The sequence below is a fragment of the Anopheles stephensi genome, chromosome 2 (genome assembly GCF_013141755.1).
Source record: "Anopheles stephensi strain Indian chromosome 2, UCI_ANSTEP_V1.0, whole genome shotgun sequence".
Classification (NCBI taxonomy): Eukaryota; Metazoa; Arthropoda; class Insecta; order Diptera; family Culicidae; genus Anopheles; species Anopheles stephensi.
The window spans coordinates 26,578,675-26,596,917 of NC_050202.1; the positions used below are offsets into that span (position 1 = coordinate 26,578,675).

At 50.6% G+C, this 18,243-nt stretch overlaps 2 protein-coding genes across 3 annotated transcripts; one reads left to right on the top strand and one right to left on the bottom strand.

The window, feature by feature from the left end:
* The first annotated feature begins 620 nt into the window (after positions 1 to 620).
* LOC118505956 (syntaxin-7) lies at positions 621 to 3,315 on the top strand. 2 transcript variants are annotated; one of them, XM_036042490.1, is made up of 6 exons: positions 621 to 863; positions 1,346 to 1,408; positions 1,541 to 1,810; positions 1,876 to 2,041; positions 2,116 to 2,389; positions 2,453 to 3,315. In XM_036042490.1, the coding sequence occupies exons 3-6, from the start codon at positions 1,566 to 1,568 to the stop codon at positions 2,629 to 2,631; spliced, it is 864 nt and encodes a 287-aa protein (XP_035898383.1). In that variant the 5' UTR covers positions 621 to 863; positions 1,346 to 1,408; positions 1,541 to 1,565; the 3' UTR covers positions 2,632 to 3,315. The 2 variants fall into 2 exon arrangements, with proteins under 2 accessions (XP_035898383.1, XP_035898382.1); XM_036042489.1 differs by lacking the exon at positions 1,346 to 1,408.
* A 1,294-nt stretch (positions 3,316 to 4,609) lies between these two features.
* On the bottom strand, positions 4,610 to 17,943 carry LOC118505957. Its single transcript, XM_036042491.1, has 10 exons — positions 15,765 to 17,943; positions 10,176 to 11,727; positions 7,337 to 9,974; positions 6,729 to 7,267; positions 6,396 to 6,634; positions 6,127 to 6,332; positions 5,891 to 6,048; positions 5,660 to 5,804; positions 5,409 to 5,591; positions 4,610 to 5,321 (listed from the first exon to the last, which is right to left on the bottom strand). Exons 2-10 carry the CDS (start codon positions 11,486 to 11,488, stop codon positions 5,022 to 5,024), a joined length of 5,721 nt encoding a protein of 1,906 aa, XP_035898384.1. The 5' UTR covers positions 11,489 to 11,727; positions 15,765 to 17,943; the 3' UTR covers positions 4,610 to 5,021.
* Between the last annotated feature and the right edge of the window lie 300 nt (positions 17,944 to 18,243).

The window sequence follows — 18,243 nt, forward strand, 5'->3', positions numbered from 1 at the left end:
GTTCCCGCATTGCTGTCGGTTGACTTTTTTTTTCTTGCTAGCCAATGCAGAAATGTCGCCGAAGCCCGTCACAATTCGTTCAATCGTTGGAGACGCTACTGCTGGACGTTGTGGGTAAGCTTTTTTTCTAAAATTTTCACTACTTCAGTTTTGGGTTGGTTTGGAAAATTTTGAGGTCAACGCATGAATATGCGATGGGCCGAAAGGTGTAGTGAGTAATTTTCGCAGGTCTTACCGCTTGTGTGAGGTTCCACAGAGACAGAAGATGACTTCCGGAAGAGATTTATAAGGTCTGTTGCATTTGTTTTTGGTTGGAAATCTTGCAGCTCACCTTAAAATGTACATTTATAACACAGCCTTGCGCATAGGAAGTTTGCGCCATTCGTGTCTCGATGTTGTGACATATAATAAAATGCCATTTGTCGGTTTAAAATAAACTCATACAAACACCCTTTATGTAAAAAGGCATAAATAATCCAAAATTTTCCACTTAAAACGAATTGCAATCGGAAAGCAAATATTTCCAAAAACATGAGAAAAACCCGTGGATCGCATGCGGCGATACCATTGTGATGCACCAACACAAAACAACACAACAGCTGCACCCGAACAGATGACTCAGCCAGGGATGCTCAACCGACCTGTCAACGTTGGTTTCGTTGTGTTGTGTATCTGTCACGAGCTGACCTCGAAGCAGCAGGTTCTTTATTTTGCGTAGTTTATCGCACGAACGGAATAGTTCCTTAGGCTGTAAGCTAAATCCTGTCCAGTGGCTAAAATACGGATAGACAAATACAACCTACAACCCATTAAGAACCATCCCGTTGGGCAACGCTCGACCGGTTGGGGACACCCGAAGTGTGGTAAGTTCTGATTGCATCGAAGAGAGGAGGGCAGGAATGGGAATCACTACGGGGATCGAATAAGGAAGAGGCTGAATCAAGCAAGGGGTGAAAAAACCCAGGGAACGCACCACCCATAAGGCTTCCTTGTCCGTACCTTTTGGACAAGCGTCCATTCCATCATAAAAAGGAGATTTTTTTTCTATGCCTCAGTCCGCTGGCATACTCTCATGATAATCGTGACAAGCAGCGCCGTAGAATTCACCCAGAACTTTGTGTGTGCTCAAATTTTGATAAGCATCATAATCCATCCGTCGTTCTGTGCTCTCGCGACTGTTGTCGGAATTAGTCACCAGCAGCAGCAGCAGCAGCAGCAGCAGCATCACCATCATCGTTCAGCTTACTGTTGTTGTTGGGGACAATTTTTTGTTTCGACGCGCTTATCTCACTTTTATAATCCGTTCACTTTCGATTTTGCTCGCACCGTGGAACACAACCGGAAGGAGAAGGAATAGAGGCGTATTCTGAACGTCCGAGAAGACAGCAGCGGAAACTATCTGGTTCAGGTTCTTATATATAGCTTGCTTAGCAGTAGTAGTGATACTAGTGGTTCACAGCTTTACGTTTGTCCTCGTCAAATCCCTTCCCGATGCAGAAGCATCTAATGCCCTCTGTATCTTTCCCCCCAAAAACAACAGTGCACCGTGCACACACAGGCGTACCATGTCAAGAGAGGGACTCGGATTACCACGCGGTATCGGTCAACGGGATTACGGTGCGATGAGCAGCACCACGGCAGGCACCACCTCGGACGGGAACTTTGGCGGGTTTAGCCCGACCGAGTTCATCTCCCTGAGCGAATCGATTGCGGCGAACACGATCTTCGTGAAGCAGAGCTGGCAGTTTCTGGAGAAGGCAAACCGTACGATCGGTACGGCGAAGGACAATCAATCGCTGAGGGATAAAATGTAAGCACCGATGGACGGGAAGAGAGTTTTGGATGCCAAAATATTTCTTTCTTTTTTTTTGGCAGTAATGATATTCAAACGGGCACCAATCAGCGGATCGCCACAACCACCAAAGACCTCCAACGGTTAACGGTGGTTGTGCGCGGTGGCGACAAGCAGCAAAAGTTGCAGGTCGAGAAACTGACGTCCGACTTTAAGCAAGTGGTTCAGTTCTACTCCAAAAGCCAACAGGTGAGTTTTTCCTGCCGGTTTAATGCATTAGAGTCGAAATTAACGCGGCCATCCCTTTTCACGTTCGAAAATAGAGTATAGCGGCCAAGATGAAGCAGGTGTTTCTGGTGAACGCATCCCAGGCGGACGATCTGCTCGCTGCCGAAGGGTCCTCCGGCATACCTGGCACGGCCGAACAGCAACAGGAGCTGCAGAAGCAGAAGCAGCTTCAGCAGAGCTTACAGTTCGAGCAGGATATGCTGCTCGAGCGGGAGCAACGGTTCCGGGAGATTGAGGCGAACGTGCTCGACGTGAACCATATCATGCGGGAGCTAAGCAATCTCACGTCCCAGCAGAGTGAAGTGATTGGTGAGGTGGCGGTCCATTCAATCCCTTGTCATCCTACTGATTTCCCATCTTTTCATTTTGTAGACACAATAGAAAACTCGATCGGCCGGACGGTGGACAACGTGGAGAGCGGCGCAGAAGAGCTGGTAAAGGCGGCCGAGTATCAGAACCGATACCGGCGCAAGGTGTTGATATTGCTGATCGTCGCTGTGATACTGGGGCTCGTAGTGACCGGCATTATTGTGTCGAAGCTGAAGAGCTAAGAAGCCCTCTTTCTTCGTGAGAGAGAGAGCTCGTTTTTTTGCCTATTTTTAAACCATCCACCATTCATGTGCAGCGGTTCGATCAATTTTATCAATTGCGATTGTTGTCTCTAGCGATCTTTCTTCTTTGGGGCGTATGATGTTTTTAAAGTGTTTCCCCCCCCCCCCACTCGCTGTACAACCATCTAAGATGCTATAATTATTATTATTATTATTAATATTATCACAATTCTGTTCACATTTTGGAAGTTAACCTAGACATCTAGTTAAGAGCGAACGCGATCGGTGATCGGCTAGGGACAGTAATTATTCCTTGTGCGTATGCGCAAACGGCACACGCGTACACAGTGGTGACCGTTTGGTCACCGTGGTTAGTAGCATCCAATATACATACCAAACGGACGGTGGTTTCGAACGTTCAACAATAACTTCAATACAGTGGATACGATTACATCTATAACGCCTCCTCACTGGGTATTAGCGTGTACCGGTTAATGTTTGAATCTCGTGAACTGTACTTTTGTAAGTGACCACAAGGGACAGTTTTCCTCTCCGATCCTCACACATACACGTACATACATCCGAATGCAGTTGATGATGAGGAGAGCGAGCACTACCAGAATCCCAGCGAGCTGAAGTATGTTTAGCGGGGATAAATAAATTTACCCATTCCCTATCTCTTAATTGAAACTGGTCGCATTTTATTGGGGCGAGGTTCCGTTATCATGTCCATGGCATCAGGCGGATGAAAAACTCTCTGAATATCTTGCTTCCCGGCTGGGCATTTATACTGATGACTTAGGAAATAAAGAAACCATATAACAAAAATAGAGCCACCAGGTTCCAAATAGCTGTAACGCAGCTTAACGGCATCTCAGTTATGGTCATCGTGAATATACATTTTCAGCTTCTATTGAGACCGTGAAGAACATTCTATCATTCGTCTTGGCTACCGAATATGGATGGAATAAGCGGCTTAGTATGGCTATTTGGTAACAGTTTGAAGTCTATTCGAATGTCTTTATTTATGTCATTGGACTTGTTCATGAATTTGTCTTCAATTTCAGTTTTTGTTTTTTTGTCGAAATGGGAAGATGTTATTGAACTTGATGCAGTTATAACCGAGCTGATGGATATGACCAATTAATTCCAACCTCTTTGCTTGATTCACCTACTTCAAATTACTGAGAAGGATCGTGTGATGGTGGTAGACGCAGCATTTGCTTTCACAATATCCTTGATAAATTGACCAACAGATGACCAATGGATCGCCATTTGTGAGGCTGCCGCTCGCATCAGAACTCAACTTGTGAGATGAAGAGATCACAAGAAATCGTTGAATGATAAGACTACAGCGGTATTAAAAGCGAAGCAGAACCATGATCTAAAACAAGCTTAGAATCTCCAAACAATGTTTATATCTTATCCTTGGCAAACACTCCCTCCGAGGTCTTGGCTTGCTGCAACAATCCTCGACACCGCTCACGGTCCAGCGCCTTCGTCTGCCAATCCATTATCCCGGCTGTTCTGGCGGACGCATCAACGCCATCACTTTCCTATCCATGTAGACGACCAAGAGGACTTTACGGTAGTAAAAAAAGGTTTCTACAGCAATATCTTAGTATCAGATACGTTTGGAAAAATAGGTTCTACGTTCTCTTGTACAGGACAACTCTGAAAACCCGTTCTGCATTACAAATCGAATGCGTTGTTTACAAATGTTACCCTATGTTTACATCAAGTTATCATTACGTACGGATCTGTATATAACCTGCCCTTGACTTCTTCAATGGCTGCTGTCTGTTCCTCGATGTCTTTTTACTGCAGTTTGAATTATTTTGAGCATATGAATTGACCGTTGTGCTTTCACGTTCATCTAAATTTTTACGCTGATCGCAACGTTAGTTTATCTACCATTTTAACATTTTAGCTTTATTTCTTTCTTTCCTAAAGCAGCAAAGATAATGCAACAGTCTCGTAGGTGTGTTTAGCTTTATGTATATTTCCCGTAAAGTAGTACAGTATTACTATTGCTTTGTCATCCGTGTCAGTTTCGTTGCCGTAGGACGTAGATAAGCTATCCTTTGCGCGTAGAGTAGTATTCTAACTATCGTATATAGCATAGTAATGTACACGTTATGTTACGATTACAAACATCGCCACTCCCAGGCGGTTGCTCCAAAATAACAGGCGCCTCTAACATCGTGGTACTGTTTGGAGCTAAGGTATAAGGTATATTCTATATTTGTTGCTGCTCGTATCAGTGCAATGGCTTGGCTCGGGAGGATTAGGAGCCGAACCCGATCGTGCTGATGTTGGTGATGAATAGTAAGATTACATGTTACACAAAAAAAAGTAAAACAAACAATGGTGCACTACAGTGTACGCGTCTACTTCGAGGACTTCCCGTTGGCGGACGGGCGATTAGCTTGCCCTGCATTGGGTGTGGTAGGACCGTTTACCGGGGCGACACTATTGCTGCCGGCGCCGGTCGCGGACGCAGAGCTACTGTTACGACGTGCCTTAATGCGAGCCTGCAGCGTGGTCAGCAAACCGGTCAGCACGTCATGGTTGGGGATTTTCTTCGCAAACAGCAATCGCTTTACCGAATCGTCATAAGTCAGCAGTGCGACCATGTTCTGCAGCAAGAATCCCTGACAGTATTCCATCAGCTTTTGCGCATTATAGACCTGCGGAAAGAGTAAGACACAAAATGTGAAATTAAATTGTATGTCCCAATTTTTGTCCCGGTTAAGTCCTCAACCCGCTTAACTTACCTTCGCGTGTATGTACATGGCGACGACATTGTCGATGTCGATCATCTCTGCGCAACGTGCTTCGGTGTACCGCAAAAGACCTTCCAGCTGGAAGAAACTGGCCGCTGCCATCAACTCCAGCACATCGCCGGCTGCAACATCGAGGGCACTGCATCCTCCACTGTACAGGAACTGCATCACCAACTAGAATGCGAAAAGAATACTATTACTTCCAAGCCCCACATGGAATCCCAAGTCTTCCGAGCACCTACCTCGAATATATGGTACCGAATGTCGTTGATCTGCACGGTCGGTGTGCCGGTGCCTTCGTTCAGCTTCGAGCTCAACATACTCTGCAGACGCGGAGATGCGGTGACGAGAACGATTTTGTGCCCGTAAAAGATGCGATTTTCCACTCTGAGGTAGTGAAGGTAGGCAAACAAAAAGCTTTCGTTAGCGGAACGCTTGGGGAGCTTTGTTGCGCTTAACGCAGCTCAACTTACCGGAATGTGACATCGCTCAGTTCTGGGTTGTTTACGAACTTGGGATCGATGCGCGATCCGTTCGAGGGCTGCAGGACGGGCTCCTTGATCGGTTTGATCGGTTCCCAGCCGAAACAGGTGCTGAAGATGTCGGCCAACAGCAGCGTAGTGCCTTCCTTCTGCAAACAAGTTGAACCAATTTTAATGATGGTGGAATTGCGAATGTGTTATGGCGTTACCGCCTTATCCCGCCTTACCTTGCTGTAGCGGAAAATGTTAAACAACAATGGTAAACATTCGGTCACAAACTGCTGGCTGTAGTCGTCGGGACAGACTTGCAGAAAATCTTGCAGCAGCTGATCGATGACAGCATCGAGGCGCAGCTCGTGAGCCGCTGCCAGTGCGTGCATCCAGCAGTGCAGTGTCCACGGTACACCTAGCGCTCTCAGCTCGATGGTAATATCTGTAATGAAACGACTCTCAGTTACTTCTGTCCCAGTACTTGATTCACCTTGTCCAAGCATACCTAAATGATTATTTTCAGCACTATGATACATGGCCTCTTGAAGACTTTTGATTTGGGTTTTGTTCAGTGTTGGTGGGGCCTCCGGCTGACGGTCGAGCTGGGTCCGTGTGTTTCCACCGTCGCCTTCCGCAAGCATCTCCTCGAGCGATAACACCTCCCTGCTGCCCGGTGCCAACGGGTGGGACAAAAGCTTCCTCAACGTTACACGCTGTCCATGGGCGGCCGACACCGAGATAGCACTAGATTAAGCCATTACAAGAGAGAGCGAGAGAGAGAGAGAGAAGTTAGTATCCATACTTCTACAGATCGTTTCGATCGAAGTCTTTGCCTTACCTGTAGCATCCTCGCTGTGCTGTGCCCGAGAAGCACAGCAGATCCTTCTGCTGTGTCGAGAGGAAAGCATGGGCACCGTGGGCAAGCAGCAGGGCCACAACCTCCACAATACCCGAACCGCTCGCTACCTGTAGCGGCGTTAGCGTACACTTGTCTTCGCTGAGCCGTGCGCCACCTTCGACATGGGCACCACGATCGAGCAGGATGCGTAATGCTTGATAGTTGCCCTTACATGCCGCAAACGTGATGGCGGTCCAGTGTTGCGTTTCCGGATGGATCGCCGGACAGTTGGGATGGCCGGAGGCGGGCACTTCGATGTTTGGATCGGCTCCGGCATCCAGCAGCGTTTGCAGTGCCGTTTCATCGTTGCGCACGGCAGCTATCATGAGCGCGGTCATTCCTTGATGGTTCAGTGTGTCGTAGCGTGTCGTCGGTGGTACGAGGGAGAGTGCTTGGATCAGCAGCTCTGGGCGCCCGGTTAGCATTAGCCGGAAGGCCAAGGCATACGTTGCGCGCCGTCCACATTCGCTCGAATCCTCCTGTAGTAATTGTACGGGGACGGACATTAGATTGTATTGAACAACTCTTAAGGCAATAAAAATACTTACAATGCTTCCCGTCGTGGACGTGGACGAGTTCGACGTGAGCGAACCATGCAGCGGTTGCGTCTGTCCGGAATGGTTCGACGAGCTGATGCTATGCGTGCCCGAAAGTGCAGTCCTCTTGGACGGTAGCTCTTCCTCCGATGCGATCAACCGGGGTGGACAGTCGACACCGGGCAGCAGTAACCGGGCGGCCTGCATTATGTCATCCTTATCGATAAGCAGTGCATGCCGGTACTCGGCATGAGCGGACGACACCCGAAGCCATTCGACCAACGGTGGCAACACAACGTACGCCCGCTCGTAGCACAGTTCCTGTATGTTGTTGACCGCACCGTTTGTGGCCGCACCGACATCGTTGTGCTCGAGCTGGGAGCATCGCATAAAGTAGAACAGCACGCGGAACGCCGTCTGTGAGATGGGAATGTGCTGACTGCGTTGCTGCGCCCGTCCGACCAGATCCTTTAACTCGTTCAAGCTTCCCACACAGGTCGTCAGCAGGCACGGCTCAAGAGCGCTAGAACCAACGGCACCCGAGTTGATCGATGACTGGCTAGCCCAGCGGGGCATCGTGAGCGCACCGGATGCAACTCGTCCCGCGTTCAGATGAGCGTACGGTTGTAACAGTCCCCAAAGGTCTCCCGACCCGGCAATGGCATGCTCCAGTCCGGTCGCTGTCAATGCCGCCCCGGGATCGGTCGGCAGACACTGGAGGAATATCTCTTCGAGTAGATTTTCCAACCCGGCACACAGATACACCGCAGCGTACTCGTGCACGAAGCGTCCCAACCGTGCATCGGCCATCCAGCGATGGAATCGCCCTACCGGCAACTGCAATCCAGCACGTGCCGATTTGCTCTGCTTCAGCGCACTATCGCCCGGCACCGCAAACATGGCCGCGGCCCTCAAACACGCCTTGATGCAGGAATCCGACAAAGCAGGCGAAAGAACGATCTTAAACGCACCGGCCACCTCATGCTTGGAGCAAAGGCCTAAGCTTCCCGACAGTCGTTGTACTTCGCGGGCCACACGCACCAAGGCACGCTGTAGCAGGTACCCTAACCGTGGGACAGCTTCCACCGATACACGCTCAGCGTACTCCCGACAACGGCCGGTCCGGATGACGCGCAGTACACAGTGCTGACTCCAGGGTGGATGTTGCAGTTCCACCAGCCGATTGTGCGAATCAACCCACACGAACTCATCCGCGCTGGTCACGTTCGTGTTGACCGTCTCGAGCGAACTATACCGGCCGAGGCGCCGTACCGGCTCTGAGCTTTCCGAACCCGCACTCAGGCTGCTGTACGTCGAGGTGGACGTATGCGAGCGCATCGTAAGCTGCTGGATGGCCATCTTGATGTCCTCGAGTCCACCGCCCGCCCACGGGATTTTGGCCGGTGTGGCCCTGTGTCTCGAGCGCGAATGGTTCGAGCTAGCTCGCGAACGTGCACTCCGATTGGTAACACCGGCCGCTAGACGATCCTCGGGCAGTGGTCCTAGTGGGCCGCCGGTACGATTACCTCCACCGGGTGAGCTACTGCCGTGCCCGGTGTCCGACATGCTAGCATGCCCGGACGATCGGTTCTCATCCGAAGAGCTGTGACATTCGTTGACACGCTGTAGACCACGAAAATCGTGCGTTCCGGTGTGATGATGCGTTCGGGTAATGCCGAGCGGTGGTGCACCTTTCGACACGGGGCTGGCCAGATGGGCACCGGACTGTTGTGCTGCTCCAGGTCCACCACCAACACCGTTCGGCGTGCTGGAAGAAGCTCCCTGATGGTGGTACGACGTCGGTACCGCATGATGACTCTGGGAGAAGTGTTGCTTCAGGTGGCTTACACTACTGCTACCGCTGCTCGAGCTATTGCTGGCCGAGTTGAGCTGCTCGTTGATCGTGGTAACGCTACTGATTACGTTTCCGTTGACGGTGCGTTTGCTGTTCGGGTCGTTAGCAGCCGAGCCACCGTTACCGGAGGAACTGACCGGTGATTTATCCAGTCCTGCGCTTACCATTGCCGGTTGAGCCTTTACCGGCGAGCTTTGCACGGTAAGCTTTGTCGGGCCGGACACGGAACGGTGTGGTCCGGATTGCTGTAGATGGTGTTGCTGCTGCTGCTGCTGCTGTTGGAGATGCTGTTGATGTTGCGATTGCTGCTGTGAATGATGCTGATGGTGCACAAGCTGATGCTGTTGCGTGTGTTGTCCCCCAGCAGCACCCTGCTGTCCGGAAAGCTGGTGGAACTTTCTGCTGTTATCGTTCGGCTGGGAGTTCTGTTGGTTGCTTTCCGTGCTTTGCTGTCCCCCAGCACCCGCCTGTTGGTTGACTGGCGATAAGCTAAAGTTACGCATATCTCCGTTCCCATTGGCTGGACGGAGTGCGATTTCCTTGGAAACTCTCGGTGCCGGCGTTGCGATTGCTGGACTCTGGATGCGTGCACCCGGGGACGCAACCGGATTCGACGATGCTATGTAATGGTTCCCAGGCGAGAGTCCGTTCGGACTGGCCGGGTAGTTGCTTCCGCTGCCTCCGCCACTGACGGCGCTGGACCCATTGTGGGTCGGGTTGTTGGCGAGACCGATGCTGCTCTGGTTGCTGGACGTGTTAGGCGGCGAGCTTACCTGCCCGTTCGTACCGGAAGGTCTGTGAAGGAGTAGAGTAAGAAGAAGGGAAACATTTTAGTAATGGAACTCTAAACGAAATATTGTCGGCCATGATGTCATGTTCAGTTTGGCGCCTGTATTTCGCTACAAAAACTCTGATCCCAAGAATAAGTTCTATGAGTAAAAAAGATAATATATAAAAAAGATAATATAGTGTAGTAGCGCATAGCGCGGGTTATACCGTGCTCTCCAGTTCTGCACGAAGCTCCAGTCGAATGGATCGCCCACATCGTCATCGTCGTACCCGTACTCGGTACCACCGTCCGGTCCCGGATCCTCAAACACGGCCTGCACAATATCCGTGGCAACCTTGAAGCTTTCCTCGATCTTGATGTTGATGACACCGTTAATGACGCTCTCGACAAATGACGGCAGCGAAGTGTCCGTTGCCTCATCGGTTGCCACCGTCTTATCGACGCGCCGTATCTCCACCACCTGCGTGTGCGGTCGCTTGGGCTTTGGCTCTAAGCTCGGACGTCGCGGTTCCTCCGGCCCAATGGCAGGGGACTCCACCACTGCACCGATCGGCACTGTTACGCCGCTCGACGATGGTTGCGATTCGCTGGACGCGGTACCACCGCCACGATTCTTCTCCTCCAGCACGGACTTAAGCTGCAGCATGAACTCCTTGCCGGGTTTACCATTCGCAGGCTCAGCCTTCTTCTCCAGCGCGTCCCGCACGGTCGGGCGGGTTGCGATGCCACCACAATGGCTACTTCCGGCACTGCTGCTTCCACCTTCGCGCTGTTGCAACATTTCTGCCGTTTCTTCGCACAGTCGCTGCGCGTGGAAAACGTTCAGCTCGTGCACCTTCGGTGGTGGCGGAGTGCCCGAAGGTGGCGGCGGTGCTGGACGTGTCTTGTCGCTTTTCCGGTGCGCGATCGAGTCACCGAAGTAGATGATCACTTTGTGATCTTTCTGCTTTTCGATTTTGTTCTTCATCGCAGGGCCACCGCCGGTGACCGGTGGTGGCGGTGACGGTGGTAGATAGCTGTAGTAATCATCCTCTTCCGTCAGGTTGTTAGTGCTCTTGATCATCTTGGAGGCTAGTGCGGCCGGGTGATACCGGGCACGGCCAGCACCGTTACCTACGCTCGGTATTTCATTGTAGCTTTGGGCCTTCTTCATCCGATTGCTTTGCATCTGGCCGTAGCGAGAGTCCCGGTGGGCTTGCTGCTGTGGCTGGGATGGTTGGGCGTACCCAGGATCGGGATCGTACGTACAGTCGTCACCCGTTGGCAGCACGCTCAAAGATCCCTGCCGTCCGTCCGGCGATCGTTGGTACTCGTTGGAGGTGCGTCGTCGGAGGATGAAGTTATCGTTACGCGTTAGTTTGGAGTTCTTGCAATACTTCGACTGCTGCTGCTGCTGCTGCTGGTGACTTCCGGCATCTGCGTACGGGCGCTGATCGGTCGCTTTGGTCGGTTTCACTTTCAGCTTGTATCCACGCAGTTCTCTGCACAGGCTGCAGGTGCAGTCGTCCGTACAAATCATCTCGGGGTGGTGGGTCGAACCCTAAGCAGTGGGTTCGGCTACGCCGGGAAGAGAACACCGGTTCAGAGCTGGAGCATGCGCTCTACCACAAGCCACCGGATTGATTTGTGCAGTTTCTCGACCTTACCGGTGGCGGTAACCGGACTGCCGGACGCCGCCGACAGGTATTGCATGAGGCTGGCTCGAGGGTTTGCGTTATGATCGGGGCGTTGTTTATGAGATCTGCTGTGTTGTGCGATCTAGAGAGCCGGACGGGGTGGTTTGTTTTTGCACGAGAATAGGAAAACATATAAAACAAGAGAAAAGGGGCGTTAATGATAGGGGGAGCGTTGGGGCAGTGGTGCACACCGTAGGACCTGCGGAAGACATACTGTCTGGGCGGGTGAAACAATACAAACGAACGAACGAACGAACGAACGAGTTCCCTTCCAGTGTCACTGAGTGGGGATGCAAATGCAAAAACCCCCACAGTAAGAAATGTTTCTCAATAGCACGTGGCTGTGCTTGAGTTTGGTCAGCGTTAGGCCCCCCACTTTTCCTTCCTCAAAGGCTGGGGTTCCGAAATCCTACACTGCACGGGCAGTTTCAAACGACATTAGGGAATTGTTCAACAGTGGTCTGTAGTAACCAGGTCGTCGGTAGGCTGAGCCTGTTCCGATACAGGCTCTGCATGCATGACTCGATTGTTTCGATAAGCGCAACATTTCGTAGGTAATATTTTGTACTATTTTATTAGCTAGTTCTAGTGCGCAGGTGTTGCCAGGTGGTGATTGGAAGTTCGAGACAAGGTAATAGACAAGACTTACTGCGCCGATAGACGTATGACAGGATTAGGACATATGACAAGCGAATGCTATTGGTGGTGGTCCATATCGTATTTGAGAAATATGGTTGGTTCTTACTTTAAAATTTATTTCATTAAATTTATTCTATAAACAGATGGATCGCACGTGTGCGTACCTAGATTGGACCTCATCGAACCAGACCAAAGCGCTCGCGATACGATCGCTATTTCTTAATTAGTGCAACCGACGACGCTACTCGCAACCAGCCAGCTGCATCGAAATCGTTGACACTCGATCATCCAGATGGCAGCAGCAAGGCATTACCAACCATTTTGTTGGCAACTACGCACGCCGCAGTAACATAAATTCTAATGTGCAATTGTTTCTTCTTCTTGCGAAAACTAACAAAGCGTGGACATACTGAGGATTTCCTAAGGATTGATCGCAATCTCCTTAATGTGATAGCTGCGGTTAGTTCTAGCGTCAACCAAGAAGCCTATCCTATCGATGCATCATCATCATTATGTAGAAACGTTTCGTAATATCGTTATCCCTCTGGTCATGTGGTGTCTGTGTGCATATCGATCGTAAGATGTGAAGATAAAAATCACCTAACAAACTAGAAAGCTACGTACTACGTCGCCACTGACTGGCTGTCTCCTTTAGCGTACCCCTCCTAGGGGTACTTAGTGCAGCTACAAATTAGTGCACCGAAAACAGCAGTTACATGCGCACTACACCACCCCGGTACAAGGGACCAGCTAGACAGGCAGCAGTTGTAAATATTCTGCCCTTCTTCCTCTCTCCTACCTCACGCCCTTTAAGACGCGACTCTGACGTCCTGAGCCGCGAAGGTTCGCCATTTAGACTGTGGGCGATGACTGAGCGTGAACCATTTGGCGCGTTTATTACGCGTACGCGAGCGGGTCGCCTAATTGAAACTAATAGTGCCATAAGTTTTGATTTTCCGTACCGTCCACTAGCCTCCCCGTCCCCGTTCCAAACCTCACCGCCCGTTATGGGCAGAGCACGCCCTGTCACATGTGCGTATGGGGTCCGATATCGCTTCATTAGGGCTCTGCCAGCGATACCGTCCAGGGATTCCTTATATTGACGTGCGCCGAGACAGCGGTACCAGGCGCGGTTACATTAGCCCCAGCTCTGGAGAGCACATGTGCATTTCCTTTTGCAAAATCAACGGCACAGCCTGTCTCGCGCTGTGTGTTGTATTCGCACAGTACTTGCAGTACGGGCTGGCCGGAGCCAATCGTGCCGAGATCTTGAATAGGTTTGGGAGTCGCGTACGAGAAGTACGGCTGGAAGTGAGTGCTCGTATGAAATAAAAAAAGGTGCCAGTGCTGGAGTGTAATAAAAGTCAGCATGAATGTTTCGATTCTACGGAATTGAGCCTCACGATCGCATGACATACTGCGCGCACTGAAGATTGGAATGGTGTTGAAGAGTGTCGGGGCCCTCGCACACAACATCGATGTGGCCAGGGCTCAGCTAGCCCGCCAGTACTCCAAGTTGGAAGGGTGCAGATCCCTAGCGTTTGCTGGAGGGGCAAGCGTATTTGTGTAGCACGGTAGCTAATTCAGCCCGGAGCAAGCCTCTAGCTTTGTACTCCAGTTTTTTGTTGTTGTTTGGTCTCGCGTCCCGAAGACCCGGACCGCAGGGTACAGCGAGGGCGATTTATGATTATACCTCGCGAAGCTAGTTATTTCGTTGAGTGTGCTTTTCAAAAGGGATGTCCAATGTTGGACACTGTCGGAACATGAAGCAGGGGGTTACTCTCGCACCCCACTTTCATGACATGCAGAAACCGGCAACAACAAACAAGCAACAAAAGCGATTTCGTCGGTTTAACAATTGTGTCGTACAGACAAGAAAAAAATCAGACGATCAGCGCCCCTAATCCTGGCAACATCAGGAGTGTGGATAGATCAAAAGGCTCGGTGGGTTTTTCGGGAGACGGCGGGGGTGAATCAAGCGGGGGCCTTTTGGATTTGAGGGCTCGAAGGCCACTCGTTGGGTTTCAGCCCGACAATCGTTAGCCAATCTGTGCCAGTGTGGATTAAGCAATCCGCTTGGTCCGGCGAGCGGAACATGAGCAACTGTGGGGAGAGGGGGGAGTGGGGAGGGTTCGCTGAAAATTATACTATTTGTTACACTTAATTGAAGCCGAGACTATTTCCGACGCGGGATGAAATCCACGAGTGTCCATTTCATGCACTTTTGGGAAGAGACTGAGAGGGTTTTATTGATTTTTTTTCCATCTAGGGCTGCTGTTAATGCTTGACGCTGTGTCAATAGCCATTGGCCGGTTGATAAATAGGCAGTAAATGGAGTATCTTCTGGTGTCATTATCGGACAGCGGCAGCTGGCAGCAAATGTAGTTCCCGAAACGACCCGGTGCTACACAACCGAGAGTCATGTTATTCAATTCGCACTCGCTCTGTCTAGCTAGGCTTGTCAAATTAGCAAACCAATTCGTCAGCCAGCAGCCAGGGCCAATTTATTGATACCGTACGGTATTTGAACGGTTGTTTACGGAGTTTGCTGTTTATTTTCTACAGAACACACACACTCTTTCTCTCTTTAAGACACAGCTGCGTTAGCAGTGGGCAGACAAGCAACATGTATTTCCAGCCGTCGACACCACCAAACGGGCACCAGCCAGATGGTGAATTAGTTTGCCGCGGGCCATTTTCCGTGCGAGGCACCAACATCGGCCGGATTGGGATGTATTTTATTGAACAACACCGTGCGAGCTGAGAGCCAGCGGTTGGTTGGTTAGGTGTCCGGAAATGAAGCGGCAGATTAGCCGTCTCGGACCCAATCGGCATAACGATAACGAGCCGCAAATCAGTTAATAAATCATTTGTTTGTTTCGATTGTGCAAAGCAATTTGTTACCAATTTTGGTTTTTTTTATTGGGCTTTATGGAACGAATTAAATTGGCAATGATGCAGATTAACGCGCCAGAGTGGGTGCTATTTGTGTGTATGCGGTGGCGCGCGTCTTATGCAACGGTGTGGCTTTACCGGTTATGGTTATGGCGATTTTATAGCTACAAAGAATGTCAATTAATTAGTAATTGATTTGGAATGGCGAAACAAATTAAAAGCAAAACATTGGAAAAGACAAGGAACCACACCGTGCCCAGACAGTCACCACGGACCTAGGGAACCCAAAGGTTGGGAGATCCCAACACACTGAAGTTACGGTTGCGCGGTTTGGGATTAGATTGCCGAAAAGAGCGTATCGAATCCAACTCCGACCGTGCAGCAGGCTGACAGATCTTGTTAGAACATCTCATCGGTGGAGTCCCGAATTGGGGTTGTATCTGATGTACCCCTGGGGCGGGAGAGGCTACCCAGAATAGACAACTAGAACTCGATCTCGTTTGTTTGTCCTACCGTTTTGTTTCACAGCTCTTACCCAGCCAGCCAGAGTCTGCTACGGTGAGGTACCAGAAATCAATGACGTACCGAAAAAGGCACACATCCGTTGCGAACCGTCACTCAAGAGGACCTCCAGAGACCGCTGGCTCAGAAGTCCGCTCACACAGAATCCAATTAGCGGCAGGTTGAACGTTCTGACGTCTGCCACAGTGTGAACGATGCTCCCCCCAGGAGTCTGGGAAACACTGACACTTGCAACTTAAGGTACCGTCACCAACGACATCCGAGCCCGGATCGGATGTATCTCGTTACGTTCACTTTCGTTCTGCGAGCCCAGACACAAACACACTCACAAAAACAAGGGAAAACCACGATGCTGCGTTATGGTTTCGGAGCTTTGTTTGGTGGTTTGGCTTTTGATTCACACGTCACGCATGAGCATTCTAGGATCACACACACACACACACAGCACGTAGCGGAATCGTAAACTCGTCACTGAACCGTAGAACATGGAGGGGCAGGTTTTTCCTTCCCTTTTTGGGCCGGTTAGTTATGGTGTGCTGAGGCGAAAACTAATTGACATTTGATGCTGACCATACCATACCGCGACGCACCTACACGCTCTGCACATGCACACGAGCAGGCAGAAATTCTTCACTCAGTACTTCTAATTCTTTGCCCAGGATTATGTAGCGCTGACAGCAAAACCCCGGTGGCACGCTACAAATCACGCAAACACACTTCACTCAACACTCATTATGCTTCAATCAACCGTCGTGGCCGACTCCGTAGACCACCGGAAGCTAAGGGTGTCTGGGCGGGGTGGCTATTGTGCGAGGCTGATCGATCCCCGAAGTCCGTACGCGATCGGACGGCACAGCGTCGGGCGAGAGAGCCCCGCGAGCGGACGGACGGAAAGAATACGTAAGCTCTTCAATTAAGTCCTTCCGCTTCGGTGAGGTAGATTACGCCATGCAGACTTTGCGCACGTGGACATTGCGGGGGGTTTGGTGTGTCGTTAACCTCCCTTGCTCCCTTGGTACGATCACTGTGTGACACTATTGCTGATCAATCGTGCCGCATCGGTTCGAAGCCTAAGGTGTTATAACCCACGGCTGCCGACATTGTTCAGAGCCGATGCCCACTTTAATCTGGCTGTGAGGAACTGTGAGCTGTTTATGGTCGGTGTGTCAAGATTAACATACAACGATCAACACCTCCAACACGGTCCCGTTTTGAATATTCCACCTGGAAAGCTGGTCTACTAGCCCTTCGATCACTATGCTTTGTAAAACAGGCCAACTGGGAATGACTTTGGCCAGCACGCTCAGGAACTCAGACACACCCTGAAGTCGCTATACACTGATTCCTTTTAAAAGCGCAAGATCGTTTCACGATCGATTAGAGGTTCTTCAAAAGGCTTGCACCATCACCGAAAAATCGTTTCTTGCACCCACGAAACTCCTCGTCGTGTCTCACTCACACACACACACTCTTTCTCTCTCTTTGCTTCTTGGCAAAAGTGGAAAACTGATTTCAAAATTAACTTTTCACAGCCGATGGCGAACAACGGCGGTCACACTGCGGGTCTTAGTTTAAATCACACCTGATTTCGCCTCACACTGCCCGCACGCGCACGCTCGCCTTTAGTGCCGAAGGTGATTAAAATTTGATTTCCTTCACCAGCATCGGCCAGCATATTTCTTTCGTAGTGAGGCCGGCTCGCTAGCTGCGCGTAACGCGCGTAATTATCATTCACACTTGCCCACTGTGCGCGCTGGAGTGTTGCTGGAGCGCATTACTGTGTCGAAGGCGTCACGTAACCGATACGTATACTACCCGCGACGTACCGAGATTCAGCCCGTATCACTAGAGAATGCGACTACAGCGATCGATCAGTTCGGCATCCGCAGGAAGTGGTCGTCTCGGATGAGCGATGTGTGTGGAAGCTTTTTAGGGGCGTAATTTCCACGAGGTCGTCCAAGTTCACGTAATGCACTGATACAGCTCTTCCTTGTTTTTACTTGGCGGATTCGATTGGCGTATAACAATCCGAACCGTGCTGATCACTCTGCTTCACTGTGCGCACGAGCTCCCAAGTCACAGCGCTCTTCCACACTTGCTCGTCAGCGAATGACTCAATCACTGTCAAGCATGGTTTAACCATGCCCAAGTCTGCCCCGAGGCTACGAGCCTAAAACACACGGACGTCTAACCACGTTCGAAGCCACAACCGAACTGGAAAAAGGGTAAAATTGTAATAAATTGCTGCAGCCACAACCGGAGGCTATTGGCGGGCTGGCTGGCTCGTTGGTGTGTTTGTTTATGCTCTCGCAGCATGCCACTATGCTCTCTTAGTATGGGCCCGGTTTTCCCGCACTCCCAGGGGCTCTTCTCTCTCTCTCTCTCTCTCTCTCTCTAGCCGTGGTGATAGTCACCGTTACCACCGGGGACCGGGCGTTTTCCACTTGCTTTTTTTTCTCACCCCCACGCTTAAAGTTGGCGAAGAAAGATCGTGAGCGGATTTTCCGCGACATCTCGGAGCGATCTCGGAGACCTCCTCTTT